The sequence below is a fragment of the Anomaloglossus baeobatrachus genome, chromosome 3, assembly GCF_048569485.1.
Source record: "Anomaloglossus baeobatrachus isolate aAnoBae1 chromosome 3, aAnoBae1.hap1, whole genome shotgun sequence".
In the NCBI taxonomy this organism is placed as follows: Eukaryota; Metazoa; Chordata; class Amphibia; order Anura; family Aromobatidae; genus Anomaloglossus; species Anomaloglossus baeobatrachus.
In genome coordinates, this window is record NC_134355.1 from 376,980,470 (window position 1) to 377,007,667 (window position 27,198).

General features: G+C 53.2%; 1 protein-coding gene across 2 annotated transcripts in view; it reads right to left on the reverse strand.

The window, feature by feature from the left end:
• The window catches only part of TTK (TTK protein kinase), a 305,010-nt gene that overhangs the window by 113,855 nt on the left and 163,957 nt on the right, over positions 1 to 27,198 (reverse strand). For both annotated transcript variants that reach the window (XM_075340172.1, XM_075340171.1), the window contains exons 10-11: positions 16,782 to 16,905; positions 15,626 to 15,816 (exon numbers count right to left, since the gene is read on the reverse strand). In XM_075340172.1, the coding sequence (XP_075196287.1) occupies positions 15,626 to 15,816; positions 16,782 to 16,905 (315 nt within the window). The remainder of the gene's footprint in view (positions 1 to 15,625; positions 15,817 to 16,781; positions 16,906 to 27,198) is intronic.

The window sequence follows — 27,198 nt, forward strand, 5'->3', positions numbered from 1 at the left end:
GAAGCATAGGTATGCACCTGATAATGCTTGGTGAAAGTGTGCAGACTCGACCAGGTAGCTGCCTGGCACACTTGTTGAGCCGAAGCCTGGTGTCGTAATGCCCAGGACGCACCCACGGCTCTGGTTGAGTGGGCTTTTAGCCCTGAAGGAACCGGAAGCCCCGCAGAACGGTAGGCCTCTCGAATTGGTTCTTTGATCCATCGAGCCAGGGTGGCTTTAGAAGCCTGCAACCCCTTGCGCGGACCAGCGACAAGGACAAAAAGTGCATCGGAACGGCGCATGGGCGCCGTGCGGGAAATGTAGATTCTGAGTGCTCTCACCAGATCTAGCAAACGTAAGTCCTTTTCATACCGGTGAACCGGATGAGGACAAAAGGAAGGCAAGGATATATCCTGATTAAGATGAAACGAGGAGACGACCTTAGGGAGAAACTCCGGAATGGGGCGCAGCACTACCTTGTCCTGGTGGAACACCAGGAAGGGAGCCTTGGATGACAGAGCTGCCAGCTCCGACACTCGCCGAAGCGATGTGATCGCAACAAGAAACGCCACTTTCTGTGACAGGCGAGAAAAGGAAACTTCCTTCAGAGGCTCGAAAGGCGGCTTCTGGAGAGCAACTAGTACCCTGTTCAGATCCCATGGATCTAACGGCCGCCTGTACGGGGGCACAATATGACAGACCCCCTGCAGGAACGTGCGCACCTTAGGAAGACGTGCTAGACGCTTCTGAAAAAACACGGATAGTGCCGATACTTGCCCTTTAAGGGGGCTGAGCGACAAGCCCTTTTCTAACCCCGATTGCAGGAAAGAAAGAAAAGTGGGCAATGCAAATGGCCAGGGAGACACTCCCTGAGCGGAACACCAGGATAAGAAAATCTTCCACGTTCTGTGGTAGATCTTAGCAGAAGTCGACTTTCTAGCCTGTCTCATTGTGGCTACAACTCCTTGGGATAATCCTGCAGACGCTAGGATCCAGGACTCAATGGCCACACAGTCAGGTTCAGGGCCGCAGAATTCTGATGGAAAAACGGCCCTTGGGACAGTAAGTCTGGTCGGTCTGGAAGTGACCACGGTCGGCCGACCGTGAGATGCCACAGATCCGGATACCACGATCTCCTCGGCCAGTCTGGGGCGACGAGTATGACGCGGCTGCAATCGGATCTGATCTTGCGTAAGACTCTGGGCAAGAGTGCCAGAGGCGGGAATACGTATGGGAGCCGGAACTGCGACCAATCTTGTACTAAGGCGTCTGCCGCCAGAGCTCTTTGATCGCGCGACCTCGCCATAAATGCCGGGACCTTGTTGTTGTGCCGGGACGCCATTAGGTCGACGTCCGGCACTCCCCAGCGGCGACAGATTTCCTGAAACGCGTCCGGGTGAAGGGACCATTCCCCTGCGTCCATGCCCTGGCGACTGAGGAAGTCTGCTTCCCAGTTTTCGACGCCTGGGATGTGAACCGCGGATATGGTGGATGCTGTGACTTCCACCCACATTAGAATGCGCCGGACTTCTTGGAAGGCTTGCCGACTGCGCGTCCCTCCTTGGTGGTTGATGTATGCCACCGCTGTGGAGTTGTCCGACTGGATTCGGATCTGCTTTCCTTCCAGCCACTGTTGGAAGGCTAGTAGGGCAAGATACACTGCCCTGATTTCCAGAACATTGATCTGAAGGGTGGACTCCTGCGGAGTCCACGTTCCCTGAGTCCTGTGGTGGAGAAAAACTGCTCCCCACCCTGACAGACTCGCATCTGTCGTGACCACTGCCCAGGATGGGGGCAGGAAGGATCTTCCCTGAGACAATGAGGTGGGAAGGAGCCACAATTGTAGAGAGTCCTTGGCCGTCTGGGAAAGGGAGACTTTCCTGTCTAGTGACGTTGACTTTCCGTCCCATTGGCGGAGAATGTCCCATTGAAGTGGGCGCAGATGAAACTGCGCAAAGGGAACTGCTTCCATGGCTGCCACCATCTTCCCTAGGAAGTGCATGAGGCGCCGCAAGGGGTGCGACTGACCCTGAAGGAGAGATTGCACCCCTGTTTGTAGTGATCGCTGTTTGTTCAGCGGAAGCTTCACTATCGCTGCTAGAGTATGGAACTCCATGCCAAGATACGTGAGTGATTGGGTCGGTGACAGGATCGACTTTGGAAAGTTGATGATCCATCCGAAAGACTGTAGAGTCTCCAGCGTAGCATTCAGGCTGAGTTGGCATGTCTCTTGAGAGGGTGCCTTGACCAGTAGATCGTCTAGGTAAGGGATCACCGAGTGTCCCTGAGAGTGCAAGACTGCTACCACTGCTGCCATGACCTTGGTGAAGACCCGTGGGGCTGTCGCCAGACCGAATGGCAGAGCTACGAACTGAAGATGGTCGTCTCCTATCACAAAACGTAGAAAACGTTGATGTTCTGTAGCAATTGGCACGTGGAGATAAGCATCTTTGATGTCTATTGAGGCAAGGAAGTCTCCTCGAGACATTGAGGCAATGACAGATCGTAGGGTTTCCATCCGGAACCGCCTGGCGTGCACATGTTTGTTGAGCAGTTTTAGGTCCAGAACAGGACGGAATGAGCCGTCCTTTTTTGGAACCACAAAGAGATTGGAGTAAAACCCTCGACCCTGTTCCTGAGGAGGGACAGGGATCACTACTCCTTCCGCTCTTAGGGAGTCCACCGCCTGCCGCAGAGCATCTGCTCGGTCTGGATGTGGGGAGGTTCTGAAGAATCGGGCTGGAGGACGAGAACTGAACTCGATTCTGTACCCGCGAGACAAAATGTCTGTCACCCACCGGTCCTTGACCTGTGACAGCCAAATGTCGCAAAAGCGGGAGAGCCTGCCCCCGACCGGAGATTCGGCGGGAGGGGGCTGGAAGTCATGAGGTAGCCGCTTTGGAAGCGGTTCCTCCATTTGCTTTCTTGGGGCGTGCGTGAGCCCGCCAGGAATCTGAGTTTCTTTGCGTCCTCTGAGACCCTTTGGACGAGGTAAATGGTGTCTTGCCCGAACCTCGAAAGGACTGAAACCTCTGCTGCCACTTTTTCTGCTGAGGTTTGCTTGTTCTGGGCTGGGGTAAAGAAGAGTCTTTACCCTTGGACTGCTTAATGATGTCAGCCAATGGCTCGCCAAACAGTCTGTCTCTAGATAATGGCAAGCTGGTTAAACATTTTTTGGAACCAGCATCTGCCTTCCAGTCCCTTAACCACAAGGCTCTGCGCAAAACTACCGAATTGGCGGACGCCATTGAGGTGCGGCTGGTAGATTCTAGGACCGCATTGATAGCGTAAGACGCAAACGCAGACATCTGCGAGGTAAGGGACGCCACTTGTGGCACTGCTGGATGTATGATAGCATCCACTTTTGCTAAACCAGCTGAAATAGCCTGGAGAGCCCATACGGCTGCGAATGCCGGAGCAAACGACGCGCCGATAGCTTCATAGACAGATTTTAACCAAAGGTCCATCTGTCTGTCATTGGCATCTTTAAGTGAAGCGCCATCCTCCACTGCAACTATGGATCTAGCTGCAAGTTTGGAAATCGGGGGGTCTACCTTTGGACACTGGGTCCAGCGCTTGACCACATCAGGGGGGAAAGGATAACGTGTATCCCTAGAACGTTTAGAGAAACGTCTTTCTGGGTGAGCGTCGTGTTTCTGGATTGATTCTCTGAAGTCAGAGTGATCCAACAAAGCACTCAATTTACGCTTGGGATAGAGGAAACGAAACTTCTCCTGCTCTGCAGCTGCCTCTTCTGCTGAAGGGGCTGGGGGAGAAATATCTAACAGCCTATTGATGGCTGAGATGAGGTCGTTTACCATGGCGTCCCCATCAGGGGTATCCAGGTTGAGAGGGGTTCCAGGAGTGGATTCCTGATCACTCTCTTCAGACACCTCACAGGGAGACTGATTGCGCTGAGACCCTGAGCAGTGTGATGACGTTGAGGGTCTTTCCCAGCGAGCTCGCTTAGGGTGGCTGGGGCTATCATCTGAGTCATAATCCTCAGCTTGTGAAGCCGGGGACCCCCTTGTAGTCTGGATTGGATCCAGCTGAGGGGGGCCAGAGGACAGAGACCTCGCCGAGTCCAAAGACTGAGCCCCAGACATGGATTGCAAAGTTTCAAGGATTTTTGTCATAGTCACAGACATTCTATCAGCAAAAACTGCAAAGTCTGTCCCTGGCGCCGGGGCAGAACTTACAAGCGTCTCAGCCTGGGTCACTACCTCTCCGGACTCCGGCTGGCGAAGCAGCACCGGATCGGAGCATTGCACACAATGGGGGTCATCGGAGCCTGCTGGTAGAGCAGCCCCACATGCAGCACACGCAGTGTACACAGCCCTAGCCTTGGCAGCCTTGCGTTTTGTGGATGACATGTTGCTGCTTCCTCAGAGCGATCTGGGTATCCAGCCAGGAAGCGACCTCACAGTGCAAGAAATAAATAAATATATATATCTGGTGACACAGTACACCAATACACACTGAGGCACTAGAGGGGCCAGCTGAAATGCCGCTTACCGCCCGCTTAAGAGCGGGTGTGTGGTCGCCAAAAGCCCCCTAGTCCAGGTCTCCCAGAGCCTTGCGTCCTTCCTCCAGCCAGACTGCATGTAATGGCTGCCGGCGTCCTGGGAGAGGAGGGGGGGCGGGCCCTGGGCGTTCCTGGCTAAGAGCGGGAAGCCTGCTTCCCTCTGTGCCTAGTGAGAGGGCTGGAGCATGTAAATCAGGCTCCAGCCCTCGTCGCTGCTGCGAAACAGCGTCTCTCCCCTACCCTGATTGACAGGGTGGGGGCGGGAACGAAGCGGAGCTAGGCCGCAAAAAGCCGGGGACTAAAGTTGTCACAAACCACCGGGGGGGTCACTCAGAAATCCCCCGCGCTGGCTACCAGTACGTCACAATCGGGGGGTAACAAGTGGGGGTCACCCCTCCTTTATACCTCCCGACCGACAGACAGAGCACGTGACGCGCTCTCTAGCGCCCCTCTTATAGTCAGGCCAATTATGGAATTGCCCGACAATAAGCAAGGAGGCCGCTATACTACTTATGCCGATTATTGAAGGGTCCCCGGTGAGAGTAAGGTATATATTCCCCCGACCTCCGCGGGCGGAATATATAAAATCTCCCCGAATCTCACTGGCCTCCCCACAATAATCCTTGGCACAAACTCGCTGCCACCAACCGATTTACGGTAACTATTAGCCGAACACACAGACGTGGGATTCAAGATCGAGATAACAGAACAGCCCAAGATTAATTATATAATTTAATCAGCCTAAAGCACACTAGAAACTACAATATATACAATAGGGAATCTACAGAATATACATATGTCAGAGTACAGTTACAATCAAAGCATGGGTTACAAACAGGCATACACAGTTCCAGCAGTTACCTTGTTGCGTCTGGCCACAGGGGGGCGCTGTAGACCAGGTTTCCAGGAACTCCCTCACAGGTCTTTCCCAACCAGGCCCCCGAGCAGAAGAACGCTGGAAAATGGCCGAAGTAGGGTTATCAACCTGGCCAAATCCAGGTCCCCTCCTACCTTAGTGACCTCACAGGGAAGCACTGCCACTCCCCCTGCATGGATCAGAATTATCCAGCAAAGGGGATATTGGCCATAACTTTGCCTGGGAGCGTCGTAGGCGGACGCCAATGCTCTCATTGTGACAGTTATGAATTTAGCTACAGAACGAGGGGACTCATGACCTGTCTGCCAGTTCCCCATTGGCTGATATCACGCCTGGGGCATTTCCCAATGTCCTGCTCCCATAAAAAGGGGGTGCCGGCATCGTCCACATGCGGAGACACCATTTTTATGGTTGCCATATTTATCGGAAATATGGCTTGCGAGATATGAACCATTTTTTACTGGAGTCGTTCTGTCTGGCTATTTCCATAGCCTTGCTAACTAGCTAGCAGCTCCTACTACAGGGTGACGGCAGGGAGTCATCCTGTGTCCATTGTCCTAAAGCCACCTAATTTCCATATCACAGGACATGGCCATGGGATTTGTTGCTAAACCAGTTGTGTGCTTCACAGATGCTGGACATCTGAGGACAAGAAGGGGGGGGGGGCACTGCCAGGGAGTGATGAGCGATTATGACTGGAGTCATAATTCATCTTCATATCCCGGGATTTGCCTCACACCTCCCCCCTTTTGAGGGCGCTAGGGGGCAGCACACTCCGGTGTTCCCCCGTGCGCCCGTCCGCGACCTCTCCTTGTCGGGACAGCCCGTCTGCGTTACCGTGGTCACGGCCCCTTTTGTGGCGAATGGTGAAGTTGTATTGCTGGAGCGCAAGGCTCCATCGCAACAATCGCCCATTCGTCCCAGAGACGGTGTGCAACCAGCTGAGGGGATTGTGGTCCGTCTCCACGATGAAGTGGCGCCCGTATAGATAGGGTTGCAGACGCTGCAGGGCCCACACTATGGCCAGGCACTCCTTCTCCATCGTGGAATAGGCAACTTCCCTTGGTAACAGCTTCCTGCTCAGGTACAAGACTGGGTGCTCTTGGCTCGCAGAGTCCACCTGGCTGAGCACCGCACCGAGGCCGAAGTCACTGGCGTCGGTCTGTACTACAAACGGCCGCGTGAAGTCGGCTGCCTGTAGCACGGGCGGGCTGGACAGGGCGTCCTTTAGGGCCCGGAAGGCTGTCTCGCAGTCCATTGTCCAATCGACTGCAGAGGGCAGCTTCTTCTTGGTGAGGTCCGTCAAGGGCTTTGCCAGGCTACTATAGCATGGAACAAACCTCCTATAGTACCCAGCGGTCCCCAAGAAGGACATCACCTGCTTCTTGGTCCTGGGGGTGGGCCAGGATGCGATGGCTTCCACTTTCTCAGGCTCGGGCTTCAGTGTTCTCCCACCTACCCGGTGACCGAGGTACTGGACCTCGCTCATGGCCAGCTGACACTTTCCCGGCTTGATGGTCAAACCTGCCCGGTGGATCCGCCTGAGCACCTGTGCTAGATGCTCTAGGTGGTCCTCCCAGGTGGGACTGAAGACGGCAATGTCATCCAGGTACGCGGCCGCGTACCCTTCAAGTCCCTTGAGCAGGGTGTTGACCATCCGCTGGAAAGTGGCAGGGGCATTCCTCATCCCGAATGGCATCACCGTGGACTCGTACAGTCCAAATGGGGTAATAAAGGCAGAGCGTTCCCTGGCCTTGCGAGTCAGGGGGATCTGCCAATATCCCCGGCTCAGATCCATGATGGTCAGGTACTGAGCCCCGGCCAACTGATCGAGCAGGTCATCGATGCGTGGCATTGGGTACGCATCGGCGACCGTGACCGCATTGAGCCCCCTGTAGTCCACGCAGAACCGAGTGGTTCGGTCCTTCTTAGGGACGAGGACTACAGGCGAGGCCCAAGCGCTGTTGGATGCCTGGATCACCCCCAGCTTCAGCATCTCGTCAATCTCCTGGCGCATGTGTTGCTGCACCTCCAGGGAGACCCGATATGCTGAACGCCGGATCGGGGGATGATCCCCAGTGTCCACGTGATGGACAGCCAAGTCAGTCCTTCCGGGCTGGTTGGTAAACAACCCCCGGAAGGGGAGGAGGGTGGCCCACAGCTGGGACCGTTGGTCTTCCAAGAGCTGGTGGCCAACCTCCACATCCTCAATGGATCCGCCTGCCCTAACCTGGGCTAGCATATCCAAGAGGGTTTCCGCTTCTCCCTCCTCGGGCAGGTTGCACACGGGGAGCGCACATGCCTCCCGCTCATGATGTGCCTTCATCATGTTCACATGGAAGGGCTTCCGCCTTCCACGGGCAGGGTCCAGGGTGACCAGGTACGTCACAGGGTTGAGCTGCTGGTACACGAGGTATGGGCCTTCCCAGGCTGCCTGAAGCTTGTCCTGTGGTACAGGGACCAGTACCCACACCTCTTGACCCACTTGGTAGGTCCTCTCACAAGCGTTCTGGTCGTACCAACGCTTCTGATCGTCCTGGGCTTGAGCCATATTGTCGTGTACCAGTTGCGTCAAGGCCTGCATTTTGTCCCGGAAGCGCATGACATACTCGATAACCGACACTCCAGGGGTGGCCAAATCCCCTTCCCAAGCCTCTTTCACCAGAGCCAGGGGGCCCCGCACACGTCGCCCGTACAGGAGCTCAAACGGTGAGAATCCTGTTGAGGCCTGTGGAACCTCCCGGTAAGCAAATAACAGGTGTGGGAGATACCGCTCCCAGTCACGCCCATGGGAGTCGACCAACATCTTAAGCATCTGCTTTAAGGTGCCATTGAACCGCTCGCACAGGCCATTAGTCTGTGGATGGTACGGGCTGGCCACCAGATGTCGCACCTGGACTTGCTTACAGAGGGCCTCCATCAGCTGGGACATGAATTGGGTCCCCCGGTCAGTGAGCATTTCCTGGGGGAAACCCACTCGGGAGAAAATCTCCAGCAATGCGGTGGCCACCTTGTCAGCCCGAATGGACGACAAGGCCACTGCTTCTGGGTACCGGGTGGCATAGTCCACTACCGTCAGTATGAAGCGTTTCCCGGAGCTGCTGGGGATGGCCAGCGGGCCGACCAGATCCACAGCCACCCTCCTGAAAGGCTCATCGATGATGGGCAGAGATACTAGTGGGGCTTTGGGGTGTGGCCCCGCCTTCCCCACTCTCTGACAGGTTTCACACGAACGGCAGTAGGCAGCCACATCGGCCCCCATTTTTGGCCAGTAGAAATGCTGGTTTAACCTGGCCTTGGTCTTAGCGATCCCTAGGTGTCCGGCCATCGGAATCTCATGTGCGATCCGCAACAACTCCGTCCGGAACGGATAGGGTACCACCAACTGTCGGTCCCTGGGCCACGCCTCCGGTGAACCCTGCTGGACCGTGGCCCGGTACAGCCGTCCTTGGTCCCAGACCACTCGCTCCGGGTCCGAGTCCGAGGGAGGCTGTGCCGCCTGCTCCTTAAGAGCTTTCAGGCTGTCGTCAGCTTCTAACGCTGCCTGAAACCCCTGACTAGATGTGGCCAGAATCGACGAGACTGTCACATCTTCAGTCAGTACCCCGGGACCTGTGTCCTGGCCTCCACCTGACTCGGCTGCCACTTGGTCAGAAGGGGAAGAGCTATCGGACCTCCGGGAGGCCCCTTGGCTTCCAGCACTCCCACTGCGGGTGACAGCGGCCACAGCCGCTGCGACCGTGGGTCGTGCCTGCTCCTCCTCCGTTCCTGACCAAGTCGCCGGTTCAGGCAGACCTACCTGGCTTCCTGACACCCCGGTTGTGGGGGAACCATGCACCGAGATCTTACCTGGGAGCACTTCCGCTCCTGGACCGGCCCCAATCTCACCTGCCTGTTCCCCTCCTGCAGCAACAGAACCCCGCTGTGAAATCTCTGGGGACCCCACATTTGCTGTGGTAGCCCCCACCCCACACACTGGTCCTCCCCCTGCAGCACCCTGCTCTCTGCTTATCCCTGCAGAGGGCAACAGATCCCAGCTCACAGGCTGGTTACTTGTAGAGGCATTGTCACACCTTTCTCTGACCCCCTCCCCTCCTGTCACAGCTGCAGCTGCGTGTGTGTCTATGGTGTCTGTGCAAGCAGAAATATCAGAGTTCACTCCCTCCTCCCTTACATCATTCATAGATAACACATTAACATTGTTAGGAGTCATGTCAGTACGGGCTGAAGGTTCAGCCTTGGTTGGGGCCCAAACTGGGAGGTTATCTGCCCCAAATCTGTCCCAAGTAGCACGTTTGCAGGGATCCGATCAGTTACCCCCCACCTCCCTCACCCCTCGCCCTGCGCCCCAGTCCACATAAATGTCAGCAACAGGCAGCGCCGGGTCAATGCCTCCAATCCCGGAGACAGCGAGGGTTTTTCCAGGGATCAAGTCTTGGGGGGACACCATCTCAGGCCGCACCAGAGTCACCTCCGAGGCGCTGTCTCGCAGTCCTATGGTCACAGACCGGCCGACGGTGACAGGTTGGAAGCTGTCCAGGGACCTACCACCACCCCCCACCCACACAATACACCTTGGGCGGCCCTTGGGACGGGGACGGAGCCGGGGCCTTGGGACGCTGAGGGCACATGGCCTTGAAGTGTCCAGGTAGGTTGCACTGGTGGCACCGTCTTGGTTCCGCCACGGGCCTGGAGAGGGGAGTTGAGGGGGACACCCCCCTGCAGTCTAGGGGCAGGTGGGGCAGTCGCCGAATTCATCTTACCCCCTCTCCAGGTGCTGCTGGTGGCCGCTCTCCTGGCCTCAGGGGCCCGGTTGTTGGTGTAGTCATCGGCAAGGGCAGCTGTAGCCGTGGACCCCTTTGGCTTCTGGTCTCGGATGAACTGGCGGAGATCCTCAGGGCAGTTCCACAAGAGTTGCTCCGTGATGAACAAGTCCAGGATCTCCGGTCCGGTGGAAAGCTGCAGGCCTTGGGTCCAGTGGTCGGCAGCTCGGGCAAGTGCCCGCCGGTGGTCAGCCCCAGGAGTCCTTTGGTCCCTTCTGTAGGCTCCGGAACTTCTTGCGGTAGGACTCTGGAGTGAGGTTGTACTGTTGGATCAGGGCCCGCTTGATGGTGTCGTAGCCCTGATCTGCCTCAGCAGGCAAGTCCCCAAGGACATCCAGGGCCTTACCCCAACGGGGGGTCAGGTATTTGGCCCACTGGTCCTTGTCCAGATGGTGCTGCAAGCAAGTCCGTTCAAAAGCAGTCAAGAAAGAGTCCAAGTCTCCATCCTTCTCCAGCACTGGGAAGTCCTCAACACGGACCTTTGGAAGTTTGGTGTCTCGAAGGTCACATGTGGCTGATGAGGGCCGGAGCTGAGCTAGCTGCAGCTGGTAGTCACGGTCTGCCTGTCGCTCTCGCTCTTCACGCGCTGCCTGCCGCTCTCGCTCCGCAGCCTCACGCTCTGCGTGCCGCTCCGCAGCCTCAGCGTCACGCGCTGCCTGCCGCTCTGCCAGGAGTTCCTTGTAGCCCTTCTGGTCTCCAGCCTGGAGAAGGGCCATAGCCATTTGAAGAAGGCTATCCGAGCCTCCCAGGCTCGGTGGAATGGCACGTGGTGATCTGCGGCACGCTGCAGAGCTAGGCGATTCACTGTCCCTTTCAGAGCGGAGGGCTGGCATCTGGCTCGTTGAGGAACCTTGGGTGAGCTGCTCCTCATCTTGTCCAGCAGTGCCAGGTTGCGCAATGTCCTCGGCAGAACGGTTTTCTGGCGTCGAGCTCCTGGAGGACTCGTGGGCAACCTCCTCATTGCTGTCCACAGCACCGTCCTCCCTCTCTTCGGCTCCTGCCTTAGCATTGGCCAGTTGCATAGCTCTGCTCCTGGTGCCATCAGCCATTCTTGCAGACTTTTGGTCACTGACACAGAACTGACACCTGATGCCTCCACACACCTTACAGTATCTGCACTCTGACACTCTAGTGTTGAGCTAGTCTGAAGACCCCAGCAGCCACAGCTGCTGCAGGCAGTCTTTAGTGTCTGGGAGTATGGGTCTCACACTCACACACACTATTATCTCGATCCCACCGCTATGCCACCAATATGTCACAAACCACCGGGGGGGTCACTCAGAAATCCCCCGCGCTGGCTACCAGTACGTCACAATCGGGGGGTAACAAGTGGGGGTCACCCCTCCTTTATACCTCCCGACCGACAGACAGAGCACGTGACGCGCTCTCTAGCGCCCCTCTTATAGTCAGGCCAATTATGGAATTGCCCGACAATAAGCAAGGAGGCCGCTATACTACTTATGCCGATTATTGAAGGGTCCCCGGTGAGAGTAAGGTATATATTCCCCCGACCTCCGCGGGCGGAATATATAAAATCTCCCCGAATCTCACTGGCCTCCCCACAATAATCCTTGGCACAAACTCGCTGCCACCAACCGATTTACGGTAACTATTAGCCGAACACACAGACGTGGGATTCAAGATCGAGATAACAGAACAGCCCAAGATTAATTATATAATTTAATCAGCCTAAAGCACACTAGAAACTACAATATATACAATAGGGAATCTACAGAATATACATATGTCAGAGTACAGTTACAATCAAAGCATGGGTTACAAACAGGCATACACAGTTCCAGCAGTTACCTTGTTGCGTCTGGCCACAGGGGGGCGCTGTAGACCAGGTTTCCAGGAACTCCCTCACAGGTCTTTCCCAACCAGGCCCCCGAGCAGAAGAACGCTGGAAAATGGCCGAAGTAGGGTTATCAACCTGGCCAAATCCAGGTCCCCTCCTACCTTAGTGACCTCACAGGGAAGCACTGCCACTCCCCCTGCATGGATCAGAATTATCCAGCAAAGGGGATATTGGCCATAACTTTGCCTGGGAGCGTCGTAGGCGGACGCCAATGCTCTCATTGTGACAGTTATGAATTTAGCTACAGAACGAGGGGACTCATGACCTGTCTGCCAGTTCCCCATTGGCTGATATCACGCCTGGGGCATTTCCCAATGTCCTGCTCCCATAAAAAGGGGGTGCCGGCATCGTCCACATGCGGAGACACCATTTTTATGGTTGCCATATTTATCGGAAATATGGCTTGCGAGATATGAACCATTTTTTACTGGAGTCGTTCTGTCTGGCTATTTCCATAGCCTTGCTAACTAGCTAGCAGCTCCTACTACAGGGTGACGGCAGGGAGTCATCCTGTGTCCATTGTCCTAAAGCCACCTAATTTCCATATCACAGGACATGGCCATGGGATTTGTTGCTAAACCAGTTGTGTGCTTCACAGATGCTGGACATCTGAGGACAAGAAGGGGGGGGGGGGGCACTGCCAGGGAGTGATGAGCGATTATGACTGGAGTCATAATTCATCTTCATATCCCGGGATTTGCCTCACAAAAGTTATAAACGCCGCCGCCGTAAAAGCGCGGTCGGCGTGTCCCCGGCGCACCACAAGTCACAGCAGCGCCGCCCGGTCCAGTGGGGGTCGGCGCTGCGTTCCCACAACACAAAGTCCCCCAGTAAACTGTAGGAACACTAACTCCAACGTTACGGTCCCCGGCGCACTACAACACCCAGCCAGCCCGGAGTGTGTCTGTGCCTGCCGGGGACACAGAGTACCTGTATGATGCAGGGCCTTGTCCCTGATTGTACTCCTGCTCCATATCCATCAGGTTCAACTGGGTCTGTGGATGGAGCCCGGCGTCAGAGCTTAGAGGCCGGCAGGATCCCACTTCCACAGAGCCCTACAAGGGGATGTGGAAGGAAAGCAGCATGTGGGGCTCCAGCCTCTGTACCAGCAATAGGTACCTCAACCGTACAACACCATCCACGGGTGAGACGGGAGCATGCTGGGGGCCCTATATGGGCCCTCTTTTCTTCCATCCGAAATAGTCAGCAGCTACTGCTGACTAAAATCTGTGGAGCTATGTATGGATGTCTGACCTCCTTCGCACAAAGCTTGAAAACTGGAGAACCCGTGATACCACGGGGGGGTATAGCCAGAAGGGGAGGGGCCTTGCACTTTTTGGTGTAGTGCTTTGTGTGGCCTCCGGAGGCAGTAGCTATACCCCAATCGTCTGGGTCTCCCAATAGAGCGCTGAAGAAATAGCAAGTTCTTCCACTCCCTTATGAAAATGCCAGGAGTTTAATCCTCAGCTTGTAATTTTTTAGTCACGGTAAATGGGTGATTAAGCAATTCCTTCAATTCAGCCACCTGTGTCCATTGACCTTCATTTAATGTAACTTGAGGGTTCACCATACTATAAGAAACTATTTTATTAGTTCAAGCAATTGCTCAGTCATTAAATAAGTGCTGCCTCACCCAGTGGCTTGATCAACAATTGCCCCTTTCCCAGCACGTCTCTTCAAGATGCAATAAATTTTAGGGGTTCTGGCGGCAATAACCAACTTCCTCACTTTTCCAATTAGATTTCCAGCATGTCCGCCCAGTTTCACACATCCGGCTTTTCGCCGGTTTGGCGGATGCGGCGCACGCCAGTACAGTACAATACAGTACAGTGGCAGCACTGCAACTTCCGGGTCACATGCTCCGGTCACATGACAGCATGTGACCGGCGTTTGTCGCACTGCCACTGTACTGTATACACTGTACTGGAGTGTGCCTAATCCGCCAAACCAGCGAAAAGACGGATTTGGGAAACCGGGGTCCCTCTTGCAGACTATCTCTTATTGTCAGCTGCAGCGTGTGCACATCATGGGTTTTGCCAGACAAACGGGCGCACTTGTTCCACGTGTGTATACAGATTCAATGCCGTGGCAAAACCCATGATGTTGTTTTGATGGGAGATACTGATATGGTGATTGGTAAAGACTCCCCTGATGAGTGAAGGTGATGACGAAACACATCGGGAGTAACCTTATTGACCCACACATGGTGCGATAACCGAAGGAAGCATATCCTGATCCGTAGAGAGATTGTTCCATTCATCTCAACAGGATTATGGTGGCGACTAGGAAGGAGAGTCGGTCATACATGAATATCCTGGGATGGGAATCATCTGATGAATCAAACCGGGTGAGATCTTTCCATATTTCTGTAAAATGACCGTTTCAGCTTGGAAATGTTGTTTTAGTGGTCTGAATTGACTTGGATCTCACTGTATGCAAGCAATCCCGGTTTTTCCCTGATAGTTTGAGGGTTGATTTCCCTCACGGGTGAGTACGGGAATTTAGTACCATTGTCAATATAGCTATTTCACAGGGTTTGTTTTTCTGTTCTATATGTAGCACACATATGCTGAGTCTTTCTGTCCGTTGCTGTGATTCAGCATGTGTTCTCTTTTTATGTTCACGTTTTTATGTGACATTGTCACTTTTATTCTTTCACAATATTAAAAGTTAAGTTTTAGGAGTTGTTGCTCCATACTTTGTATATCACCTTAACCCCTTTTTTGCTAATATATTTGATGGTGGGTCTATAACTTACTAGTATCCAGCTTACAATTCTAACTCAGGATACAGATTCAGGATTCAGAGCGGCAGCACTCGCAACTTGTCTGCCTCACATGTCACCCAGGCCTCACCCCTTGTTTTCTAATTTACGTCCTGTTATATAAAGCCACAGAGGCTGCATGTAGCTTCTCATGACTGTACCCCTCTTTCCTCATAATGTGTTGTCAGAGCACGATGCCACCAGATCATTATAATATTATGTGGCAGGGGTCACAGCATCCACTGTCCTGAACTGACAAGAAGCCACTGCCACAGACATGGCACTTAGATAAAATCATCCTCCATATCAGTAAGCAGTCTCCAGAAGAGATTGCTGCCAGTTACTTCTCATGTGATGTCGTTTTTGTCTGTCAGAAGGCTTGGTGCAACTCTCTACATTTACTCTCTGCACTGGAGACTAAAAAGCAGAGTTGAGCGAGTTTCGAAATATTCATATTCGCGATACTCGTAACGAGTACTATGTAATACTCGCATATTCGTTCCGAACAGCGAGTACAATGCAAGTCAATGGGGAATGCGAGTAATTGTCTGCTGGAGTCTAGCAGAAAATTACTCATATTTCCCATTGACTTGCATTGTACTCGCTATTCGGAACGAATATGCGAGTATTACATAGTACTCGTTACGAGTATCATGAATATGAATATTTTGAAACTCGCTCAACTCTAGTAAAAAGCTTTCTACATAAAATTCTGCTACAAAAGTAAAATCCACAAGTTACACACATTAATTAGAATGCTTTGATTTAAAAGAGATAAATAGGTAAAAAGAACAACTACCTCTCCTTGGAAGAGTTCACTGGGCACCTCAGGAACTTTCCACTTCCATTGTGTCTCCACATTTGTGGGTTTTGGTGGCTCAGGCTGCTTGACGTTCACAAAGTTAGGAATTTGGGAAGGTTCCGGCTGAATATCTATTTCTGGAGGGTTATATGGAGCTGTAGTAGAGTCTGTATCATCCATATTTATATCTAGAAATATATAACATACCAGTATATTTTATGTTTATTCTTTTCCATTTATAGCTATAAAGAAATGGCCTCTTGTGCAGTTCTTTACTGATGCCCAGCATAAAGAAACTTGCGACGTCTATGCGGTTACAGAATATTAGAAAGATTGAGCCTCACACCTCTTCGGTTCCATGTTAGCATCTCCTTCTAATGAAACTTACAGGGCACCTTAGGCTGCTTTGACACATCCGGCTTGAGCTCTGCGGCTCAATCCGGCTGTGCAAGCTATGCAACGGATGCGGTGAAAACACCGCATCCTTTGCATAAGTTTTTCCCTTGCGGCCCGTCCGGTTTTTGCCGCTTGCGGCATGCTACTGAGCATGCGCAGTGGCAAAAACCGCATGCGGCGGCCGGATGCGGTTTTTGCCGCATCCGGCCGCCATAGGCATGCATTGAAAAATGCGCCACATAGGCCGAATGCGGCGCAATGCGTTTTTTTTGCCGCACGAAAAAAACGTGCTAGGCAACGTTCCATCCGGCCGCATCGGCTAAATCTGCCGCATGCTGCAAAAACCGGATGGAACGCAAGGCCATGCGGCACTAATTAAAGTCTATGCAGAAAAAACGCAACCGGCAGCAAAAAAAAAACGGTTTGCGATTTTCCTGCAAAGTGCCGGAGTGTGCCGCATTGCAGAAACCGGAGGTGTGAAAGCAGCCTAACTTGGCATATTGTACATGCTAACAAAAGGGAGGGCTCAGAACTTGTACCCCCACCAATAACATTTTTGTCAGGAGTTGTGAAATCAATGTTCTATGTGAAGTTTCCAGACGTAACAACATCTAGGAGTGCTGTGGGCACCACGGCTCAGATACAAAACCAGAATAAGAAGGCATTGGCAAATACCTAATCATTTCTATGTAATACTCTGTAAATTACAGTAGAACAAAAACTAAACCTCCAACAAGAAACAAGAAGAACAACTTGCCCTCATTTCTTCGAACATGGCTGCTTGCATCCGCTCGCTTTATGATCACTGAAGAAGGACTCTTCATTTCCACACTATTTTCTGTTGACAGCTGTGGGCTAGTGGGGCTAACACTGGAGGTCAGCTAAGATAAAAGACATTGGATATTTGAACACTGACACATGCAGAGAAAGTGGAAAATTTTGCATTAATTTTATACACACACACACACACACACACATTAAAATAATATTAATAATAATAATAATATTAATACACTCCTATGGGCAAATTGGACTTCTTTCTGTCCATGGAAACATTTAAAAGTATTAACTGACTAAAAACTTCTTTAACCCCTTCACGACCGGACGATTTTTCGCTTTCCGTTTTTTTTTTCCGCCATTCTTCTTCGGAGAGGCGTAACTTTTTTATTTTTCAGTCAATATGGTCATGTGAGAGCTCATTTTTCGCGGGAGGAGTTGTACTTTTAAATGAAACCATAAGTTTTACCATATAGTGAACTGGAAAACAGCAAAAAAATTCCAAATGCAGAAAAAACGGATTTTTGTGTACTCACCGTAAAATCATTTTCTCTTAGCAATCATTGGGGGACACAGGACCATGGGTGTTATGCTGCTTATCCATAGGAGGACACTAAGTAGATGCAAATATGTTAGCTCCTCCCCTGCAGTATACACTCCCTGGCCCAGCCAGGCTACTTCAGTTTTAGTACACAAGCAGTAGGAGAACAAGTAGCAAAAGAAGGGAATTTTGTTACTTACCGTAAATTCCTTTTCTTCTAGCTCTTATTGGGAGACCCAGACGATTGGGGTATAGCTACTGCCCTCTGGAGGCCACACAAAGCACTACATTAAAAGTGCAAGGCCCCTCCCCCTCTGGCTATACCCCCCCCGTGGTATCACGGGTTCTCCAGTTTTAGTGCCAAAGCAAGAAGGAGGAAGCCAATAACTGGTTTAAACAAATTAACTCCGAATAACATCGGAGAACTGAAAAACCGTTCAACATGAACAACATGTGTACCCGCAAACAACAAAAAAACATCCCGAAGGACAACAGGGCGGGTGCTGGGTCTCCCAATAAGAGCTAGAAGAAAAGGAATTTACGGTAAGTAACAAAATTCCCTTCTTCTTCAGCGCTCTATTGGGAGACCCAGACGATTGGGACGTCCAAAAGCTGTCCCTGGGTGGGTAAAGAAATACCTCATGTTAGAGCTGCAAAACAGCCCTCCCCTACGGGGGTGTCACTGCCGCCTGCAGGACTCTTCTACCTAAGCTGGCATCCGCCGAAGCATAGGTATGCACCTGATAATGCTTGGTGAAAGTGTGCAGACTGGACCAGGTAGCTGCCTGGCACACCTGTTGAGCCGAAGCCTGGTGACGTAATGCCCAGGACGCACCCACGGCTCTGGTTGAGTGGGCTTTTAGCCCTGAAGGAACCGGAAGCCCCGCAGAACGGTAGGCCTCTAGAATTGGTTCTTTGATCCATCGAGCCAGGGTGGCTTTAGAAGCCTGCAACCCCTTGCGCGGACCAGCGACAAGGACAAAAAGTGCATCGGCACGGCGCATGGGCGCCGTGCGGGAAATGTAGATTCTGAGTGCTCTCACCAGATCTAGCAAACGTAAGTCCTTTTCATACCGGTGAACCGGATGAGGACAAAAAGAAGGCAAGGATATATCCTGATTAAGATGAAAAGAGGATACGACCTTAGGGAGAAACTCCGGAATAGGGCGCAGCACTACCTTGTCCTGGTGGAACACCAGGAAGGGAGCCTTGGATGACAGAGCTGCCAGCTCAGACACTCGCCGAAGCGATGTGATCGCAACAAGAAACGCCACTTTCTGTGACAGCCGAGAAAAGGAAACTTCCTTCAGAGGCTCGAAGGGCGGCTTCTGGAGAGCAACTAGTACCCTGTTCAGATCCCATGGATCTAACGGCCGCTTGTACGGGGGCACAATATGACAGACCCCCTGCAGGAACGTGCGCACCTTAGAAAGACGTGCTAGACGCTTCTGAAAAAACACGGATAGTGCCGAAACTTGCCCTTTAAGGGAGCTGAGCGACAAGCCCTTTTCTAACCCCGATTGCAGGAAGGAAAGAAACTTGGGCAATGCAAATGGCCAGGGAGACACTCCCTGAGCAGAGCACCAGGATAAGAAAATCTTCCACGTTCTGTGGTAGATCTTAGCCGAATTCGACTTTCTAGCTTGTCTCATTGTGGCAACGACTCCTTGAGATAATCCTGCAGAAGCTAGGATCCAGGACTCAATGGCCACACAGTCAGGTTCAGGGCCGCAGAATTCTGATGGAAAAACGGCCCTTGGGACAGTAAGTCTGGTCGGTCTGGCAGTGACCACGGTCGACGCGATCGTGAGATGCCACAGATCCGGATACCACGACCTCCTCGGCCAGTCTGGAGCGACGAGTATGATGCGGCTGCACTCGGATCTGATCTTGCGTAGCACTCTGGGCAAGAGCGCCAGAGGCGGAAACACGTATGGGAGCTGAAACTGCGACCAATCTTGAACCAAGGCGTCTGCCGCCAGAGCTCTTTGATCGCGCGACCTCGCCATGAATGCCGGGACCTTGTTGTTGTGCCGGGATGCCATTAGGTCGACGTCCGGCACTCCCCAGCGGCGACAGATTTCCTGAAACACGTCCGGGTGAAGGGACCATTCCCCTGCGTCCATGCCCTGGCGACTGAGGAAGTCTGCTTCCCAGTTTTCTACGCCTGGGATGTGAACCGCGGATATGGTGGATGCTCTGTCCTCCACCCACATTAGAATGCGCCGGACTTCTTGGAAGGCTTGCCGACTGCGCGTCCCTCCTTGGTGGTTGATGTATGCCACCGCTGTGGAGTTGTCCGACTGGATTCGGATCTGCTTTCCTTCCAGCCACTGTTGGAAGGCTAGTAGGGCAAGATACACTGCCCTGATTTCCAGAACATTGATCTGAAGGGTGGACTCCTGCGGAGTCCACGTTCCCTGAGTCCTGTGGTGGAGAAAAACTGCTCCCCACCCTGACAGACTCGCATCTGTCGTGACTACTGCCCAGGATGGGGGCAGGAAGGATCTTCCCTGAGACAATGAGGTGGGAAGGAGCCACCATTGTAGGGAGTCCTTGGCCGTCTGGGAAAGCGAGACTTTCCTGTCCAGGGACGTTGACTTCCCGTCCCATTGGCGGAGAATGTCCCATTGAAGTGGGCGCAGATGAAACTGCGCAAAGGGAACTGCTTCCATGGCTGCCACCATCTTCCCTAGGAAATGCATGAGGCGCCGCAAGGGATGCAACTGGCCCTGCAGAAGAGATTGCACCCCTGTCTGTAGTGACCGCTGCTTGTTCAGCGGAAGCTTCACTATCGCTGCTAGAGTATGAAACTCCATGCCAAGATACGTTAGTGATTGAGTCGGTGATAGGATCGACTTTGGAAAGTTGATGATCCATCCGAAAGACTGTAGGGTCTCCAGCGTAGCATTCAGGCTGTGCTGACATGCCTCTTGAGAGGGAGCTTTGACCAATAAATCGTCTAGGTAAGGGATCACCGAGTGTCCCTGAGAGTGCAAGACTGCTACCACCGCCGCCATGACCTTGGTGAAGACCCGTGGGGGGCTGTTGCCAGACCAAATGGCAGAGCTACGAACTGAAAATGGTCGTCTCCTATCACAAAACGTAGAAAACGTTGATGTTCCGTAGCAATTGGCACGTGGAGATAAGCATCTTTGATGTCTATTGAGGCAAGGAAGTCTCCTCTGGACATTGAGGCAATGACAGAACGCAGGGTTTCCATCCGGAACTTCCTGGCGTGCACATGTTTGTTGAGCCGTTTTAGGTCCAGAACAGGACGGAACGAGCCGTCCTTTTTTGGAACCACAAAGAGATTGGAGTAAAACCCTTGCCCTTGTTCCTGAGGAGGGACTGGGATCACCACTCCTTCCGCTCTTAGGGAGTCCACCGCCTGCAGCAGAGCATCTGCTCGGTCTGGATGTGGGGAGGTTCTGAAGAACCGAGCTGGAGGACGAGAATTGAACTCGATTCTGTACCCGCGAGACAAAATGTCCGTCACCCACCGGTCTTTGACCTGTGACATCCAAATGCCGGAAAAGCGGGAGAGCCTGCCCCCGACCGGCGATGCGGAGGGAGGGGGCTGGAAGTCATGAGGTAGCCGCTTTGGAAGCGGTACCTCCATTTGCTTTCTTGGGGCGCGTGTGAGCCCGCCACGAATCTGAGTTTCTTTGCGTCCTCTGAGTCCCTTTGGACGAGGTAAATGGTGTCTTGCCCGAACCTCAAAAGGACTGAAACCTCTGCTGCCACTTTTTCTGCTGAGGTTTGGTTGTTCTGGGTTGTGGTAAAGAGGAGTCTTTACCCTTGGACTGCTTAATGATATCAGCCAATGGCTCGCCAAACAGTCTATCTCTAGATAAAGGCAAACTGGTTAAACATTTTTTGGAACCAGCATCTGCTTTCCAGTCCTTTAACCACAAGGCTCTGCGCAAAACTACCGAATTGGCGGACGCCATTGAGGTGCGACTGGTAGATTCTAGGACCGCATTGATAGCGTAAGACGCAAACGCCGACATCTGCGTGGTAAGGTGCGCCACTTGCGGCACTGCTGGATGTATGATAGCATCCACTTTTGCTAAGCCAGCTGAAATAGCCTGGAGTGCCCATACGGCTGCGAATGCCGGAGCAAACGACGCGCCGATAGCTTCATAGACAGATTTTAACCAAAGGTCCATCTGTCTGTCATTGGCATCTTTAAGTGAAGCGCCATCCTCCACTGCAACTATGGACCTAGCTGCGAGTTTGGAAATCGGGGGGTCTACCTTTGGACACTGTGTCCAGCGCTTGACCACCTCAGGGGGGAAAGGGAAACGCGTATCTTTAGATCGTTTAGAGAAACGCCTTTCTGGGTGAGCGTCGTGCTTCTGGATTGATTCTCTGAAGTCAGCGTGATCCAACAAAGCACTCAATTTACGCTTGGGATAAAGGAAACGAAACTTCTCCTGCTCCGCAGCCGCCTCTTCTGCTGAAGGGGCTGGGGGAGAAATATCCAACAGCCTATTGATGGCTGAGATAAGGTCGTTTACCATGGCATCCCCATCAGGGGTATCCAGGTTGAGAGGGGTTCCAGGAATGGATTCCTGATCACTCTCATCAGACACATCACAGGGAGACTGATTGCGCTGAGACCCTGAGCAGTGTGATGACGTCGAGGGTCTTTCCCAGCGAGCTCGCTTAGGGTGGCTGGGGCTATCATCTGAGTCATAATCCTCGGCCTGTGAAGCCGGGGACCCCCCTGTGGGCTGGATTAATTCCAAGTGAGGGGGACCTGAGGACAGAGGCCTCGCCGTGCCCAAAGACTGAGCCCCATGCATAGATTGCAAGGTTTCAAGGATTTTTGCCATAGACCCAGACATATTATCAGCAAAAACTGCAAAGTCTGTCCCTGTCACCGGGGCAGAACTTACAAGCGTCTCAGCCTGGGTCACTACCTCTCCTGACTCCGGCTGGCGAAGCAGCACCGGGTCGGAGCATTGCACACAATGGGGGTCATCGGAGCCTGCTGGTAGATTAGCCCCACATGCAGCACACGCAGTATACACAGCCCTAGCCTTGGCAGCCTTGCGTTTTGAGGATGGCATGTTGTTGCTTCCACAGAGGGATCTGGGAGATGCAGCCAGAAGCGACCTCACAGTGCAAGAAATACAATATCTCTATATCCTACACAGTACACCGATACACCGTGAGGCACTAGAGGGACCAGCACAGAAAAATCGCTTACCGCCCGCTTAAAAAGCGGGTGTGTGGTCGCCAGATAGCCCCTAGTCCAGGTCTCCCAGAGCCTTGCGTCCTTCCTCCAGCCAGACTGCATGTAATGGCTGCCGGCGTCCTGAGAGAGAAGGGGGGCGGGCCCTGGGCGTTCCTGGCTAAGAGCGGGAAGCCTGCTTCCCTCTGTGCCTAGTGTGAGGGCTGGAGCATGTAAATCAGGCTCCAGCCCTCGTCGCTGCTAGCGAACAGCGTCTCTCCCCTACCCTGAATGACAGGGTGGGGGCGGGAACGAATCGGAGCTGCCGGCGTCCTAGGCCCAAAAAGCCGGGGACTCAATTTATAACCGCCGCCGCCGTAAAAGCGCGGACGGCGGATCCCCGGCGCACCACAAGTCACAGCAGCGCCGCCCGGTCCAGAGGGGGTCGGCGCTGCGTTCCCATACACAAAAAATCCCCCAGTAATCTGTAGGGACACTAACTCCAACGTTGCGGTCCCCGGCGCACTACAACACCCAGCCAGCCCGGAGTGTGTCTGTGCCTGCCGGGGACACAGAGTACCTGTATGATGCAGGGCCCGGTCCCTGATCGTACTCCTGCTCCGTCTCCATCAGGTTCTAATGGGTCTGTGGATGGAGCCCGGCGTCAGAGCTGAGAGGCCGGCAGGATCCCACTTCCACAGAGCCCTACCAGGGGATGTGGAAGGAAAACAGCATGTCAGGCTCCAGCCCTGTACCAGCAATAGGTACCTCAACCTTACAACACCATCCAGGGGTGAGAAGGGAGCATGCTGGGGACACTATATGTGTCCTCTTTTCTTCCATCCGAAATAGTCAGCAGCTACTGCTGACTAAAATCTGTGGAGCTATGCATGGAATGTCTGACCTCCTTCGCACACAAAGCTAAAAACTGGAGAACCCGTGATACCACGGGGGGGGTATAGCCAGAGGGGGAGGGGCCTTGCACTTTTAATGTAGTGCTTTGTGTGGCCTCCAGAGGGCAGTAGCTATACCCCAATCGTCTGGGTCTCCCAATAGAGCGCTGAAGAAAAACGTGAGTGAATACTCATAACAAAAAAGTACTGAGACAGAAAAAAAAAAAAGCTAAGGCCCAACAGGGCAAAAGGGAGGGTGCTGTGTCCCCCAATGATGGCTAAGAGAAAACGATTTTATGGTGAGTACACAAAGAAGGGAATTTTGTTACTTACCGTAAATTCCTTTTCTTCTAGCTCTTATTGGGAGACCCAGACGATTGGGGTATAGCTACTGCCTCCGGAGGCCACACAAAGCACTACACTAAAAAGTGCAAGGCCCCTCCCCTTCTGGCTATACCCCCCCGTGGTGTCACGGGTTCTCCAGTTTTAGTGCCAAAGCAAGAAGGAGGAAAGCCAATAACTGGTTTAAACAAATTAACTCCGAGTAACATCGGAGAACTGAAAAACCGTTCCACATGAACAACATGTGTACCCGCAAACAACAAAAAAATCCCGAAGGACAAGAGGGCGGGTGCTGGGTCTCCCAATAAGAGCTAGAAGAAAAGGAATTTACGGTAAGTAACAAAATTCCCTTCTTCTTCAGCGCTCTATTGGGAGACCCAGACGATTGGGACGTCCAAAAGCTGTCCCTGGGTGGGTAAATAAATACCTCATGTTAGAGCTGCAAAACAGCCCTCCCCTACGGGGAAATCACTGCCGCCTGCAGGACTCTTCTACCTAAGCTGGCATCCGCCGAAGCATAGGTATGCACCTGAGAATGTTTGGTGAAAATGTGCAGACTCAACCAGGTAGCTGCCTGGCACACCTGTTGAGCCGAAGCCTGGTGTCGTAGTGCCCAGGACGCACCCACGGCTCTGGGTGAATGGGCTTTCAGCCCTGAAAGAACCGGAAGCCCTGCAGAACGGTAGGCTTCCAGAATTGGTTCTTTGATCCATCGAGCCAGGGTGGCTTTAGAAGCCTGCAACCTCTTGCGCGTACCAGCGACAAGGACAAAAAAAGTGCATCGGAACGGCGTATGGGCGCCGTGCGGGAAATGTAGATTCTGAGTGCTCTCACCAGATCTAGCAAACGTAAATCATTCTCATACCGGTGAACCGGATGAGTGCAAAAAGACGGTAAGGAGATATCCTGATTAAGATGAAACGAGGATACGACCTTAGGGAGAAACTCCGGAATGGGGCGCAGCACTACCTTGTCCTGGTGGAACACCAGGAAGGGAGCCTTGGATGACAGAGCTGCCAGCTCAGACACTCGCCGAAGCGATGTGATCGCAACGAGAAACGCCACCTTCTGTGACAGGCGAGAAAAGGAAACTTCCTTCAGAGGCTCGAAAGGCGGCTTCTGGAGAGCAACTAGAACCCTGTTCAGATCCCATGGATCTAACGGCCGCTTGTACGGGGGTACGATATGACAAACCCCCTGCGGGAACGTGCGCACCTTAGAAAGACGTGCTAGACGCTTCTGAAAAAACACGGATAGTGCTGAGACTTGCCCTTTGAGGGAGTCGAGCGACAAGCCCTTTTCTAACTCCGATTGTAGGAAGGAAAGAAAAGTAGGCAATGCAAATGGCCAGGGAGACACTCCCTGAGTAGAGCACCAGATTAAGAAAATCTTCCACGTTCTGTGGTAGATCTTAGCAGAGGCGGACTTCCTAGCCTGTCTCATGGTGGCAACGACCCCTTGGGATAATCCTGAAGACGCTAGGATCCAGGACACAAAGGCCACACAGTCAGGTTCAGGGCCGCAGAATTCCGATGGAGAAAACGGCCCTTGGGACAGTAAGTCTAGCCGGCCTGGTAGTGACCACGGTCGGCCGACCGTGAGATGCCACAGATCCGGGTACCACGATCTCCTCGGCCAGTCTGGTGCGACGAGTATGACGCGGCTGCAATCGGATCTGATTTTTGCGCAGTACTCTGGGCAAGAGTGCCAGAGGTGGAAACACATATGTGAGCCGGAACTGCGACCAATCTTGCACTAAGGCGTCTGCCGCCAGAGCTCTGTGATCGCGCGATCGTGCCATAAATGCCGGGACCTTGTTGGTGTGCCGAGACGCCATTAGGTCGACGTCCGGCACCCCCCAGCGGCAACAGATTTCCTGAAACACGTCCGGGTGAAGGGACCATTCCCCCGCGTCCATACCCTGGCGACTGAGGAAGTCTGCTTCCCAGTTTTCTACGCCCGGGATGTGAACTGCGGATATGGTGGATGCTGTGTCCTCCACCCACATGAGGATTCGCCGGACTTCCTGGAAGGCTTGCTGACTGCGCGTCCCTTCTTGGTGGTTGATGTATGCCACCGCTGTGGAGATGTCCGACTGGATTCGGATCTGCTCTCTTTCTAGCCACTGCTGGAAAGCTAGTAGGGTAAGATACCCTGCCCCGATTTCCAGAACATTGATCTGAAGGGTGGACTCCTGCTGAGTCCACGTCCCCTGAGCCATGTGGCGGAGACAAACTGCTCCCCACCCTGACAGACTCGTATCTGTCGTGACCACTGCCCAGGATGGGGGTAGGAAGGATCTTCACTATGACAATGAGGTGGGAACAAGCCACTATTGCAGAGAGTCCTCGGCCGTCTGGGAAAGGGAGACTTTCCTGTCCAGGGAGGTTGACTGCCCGTCCCATTGGCGGAGAATGTCCCATTGCAGTTGGCGCAGATGAAACTGCGCAAAGGGAACTGCCTCGATGGCTGCCACCATCTTCCTTAGGAAGTGCATGAGGCGCCTTAAGGGGTGCGACTGGCCTTGAAGGAGAGACTGCACCTCTGTCTGCAGTGAACGCTGCTTGTTCAGCGGAAGCTTCACTATTGCTGATAGAGTATGAAACTCCATGCCGAGATACGTTAGTGATTGAGTCGGAGACAGATTTGACCTTGCCAAATTGATGATCCACCCGAAAGTCTGGAGAGTCTCCAGCGTAACATTCAGGCTGCGTTGGCATGCCTCGAGGGAGGGTGCTTTGACGAGTAGATCGTCCAAGTACGGGATCACCGGGTGTCCCTGAGAGTGCAAGACTGCTACCACTGCTGCCATGACCTTGGTGAACACCCGTGGGGCTGTCGCCAGACTGAATGGCAGAGCTACGAACTGAAGATGTTCGTCTCCTATCACAAAACGTAGAAAACGTTGGTGCTCCGTAGCAATTGGCACGTGGAGATAGGCATCTTTGATGTCTGTTGAGGCAAGGAAGTCTCCTCGAGACATTGAGGCAATTACGGATCGGAGGGATCCCATCCGGAACCGCCTGGCGTTCGCATGCTCGTTGAGCAGTTTCAGGACCAGAACAGGACGGAAGGAACCGTCCTTTTTTGGAGCCACAAAGAGATTGGAGTACAAACCCTCGCCCTCGTTCCTGAGGGGGGACAGGGATCACCACTCCTTCTGCTCTTAGAGCGTCCACCGCCTGCAGCAGGGCATCTGCTCGGTGGGGGGTGGGGCCGTTCTGAAGAATGGAGTCGGAGGACGAGAACAGAACACTGTCCTGTGCACGTGAGCACAATGTCCGTCACCCACCGGTCTGTGACCTGTGGCAGCTAAATGTCGCCAAAGGCGGGGGAGTCTGCCATCAACCGCGGATGCGGAGAGAGAGAGAGAGCTGAGAGTCCTGAGGAGACTGCCTTGGTAGCGGATTCTCCGACTGCCTTCCTTGGGCGTGATTGA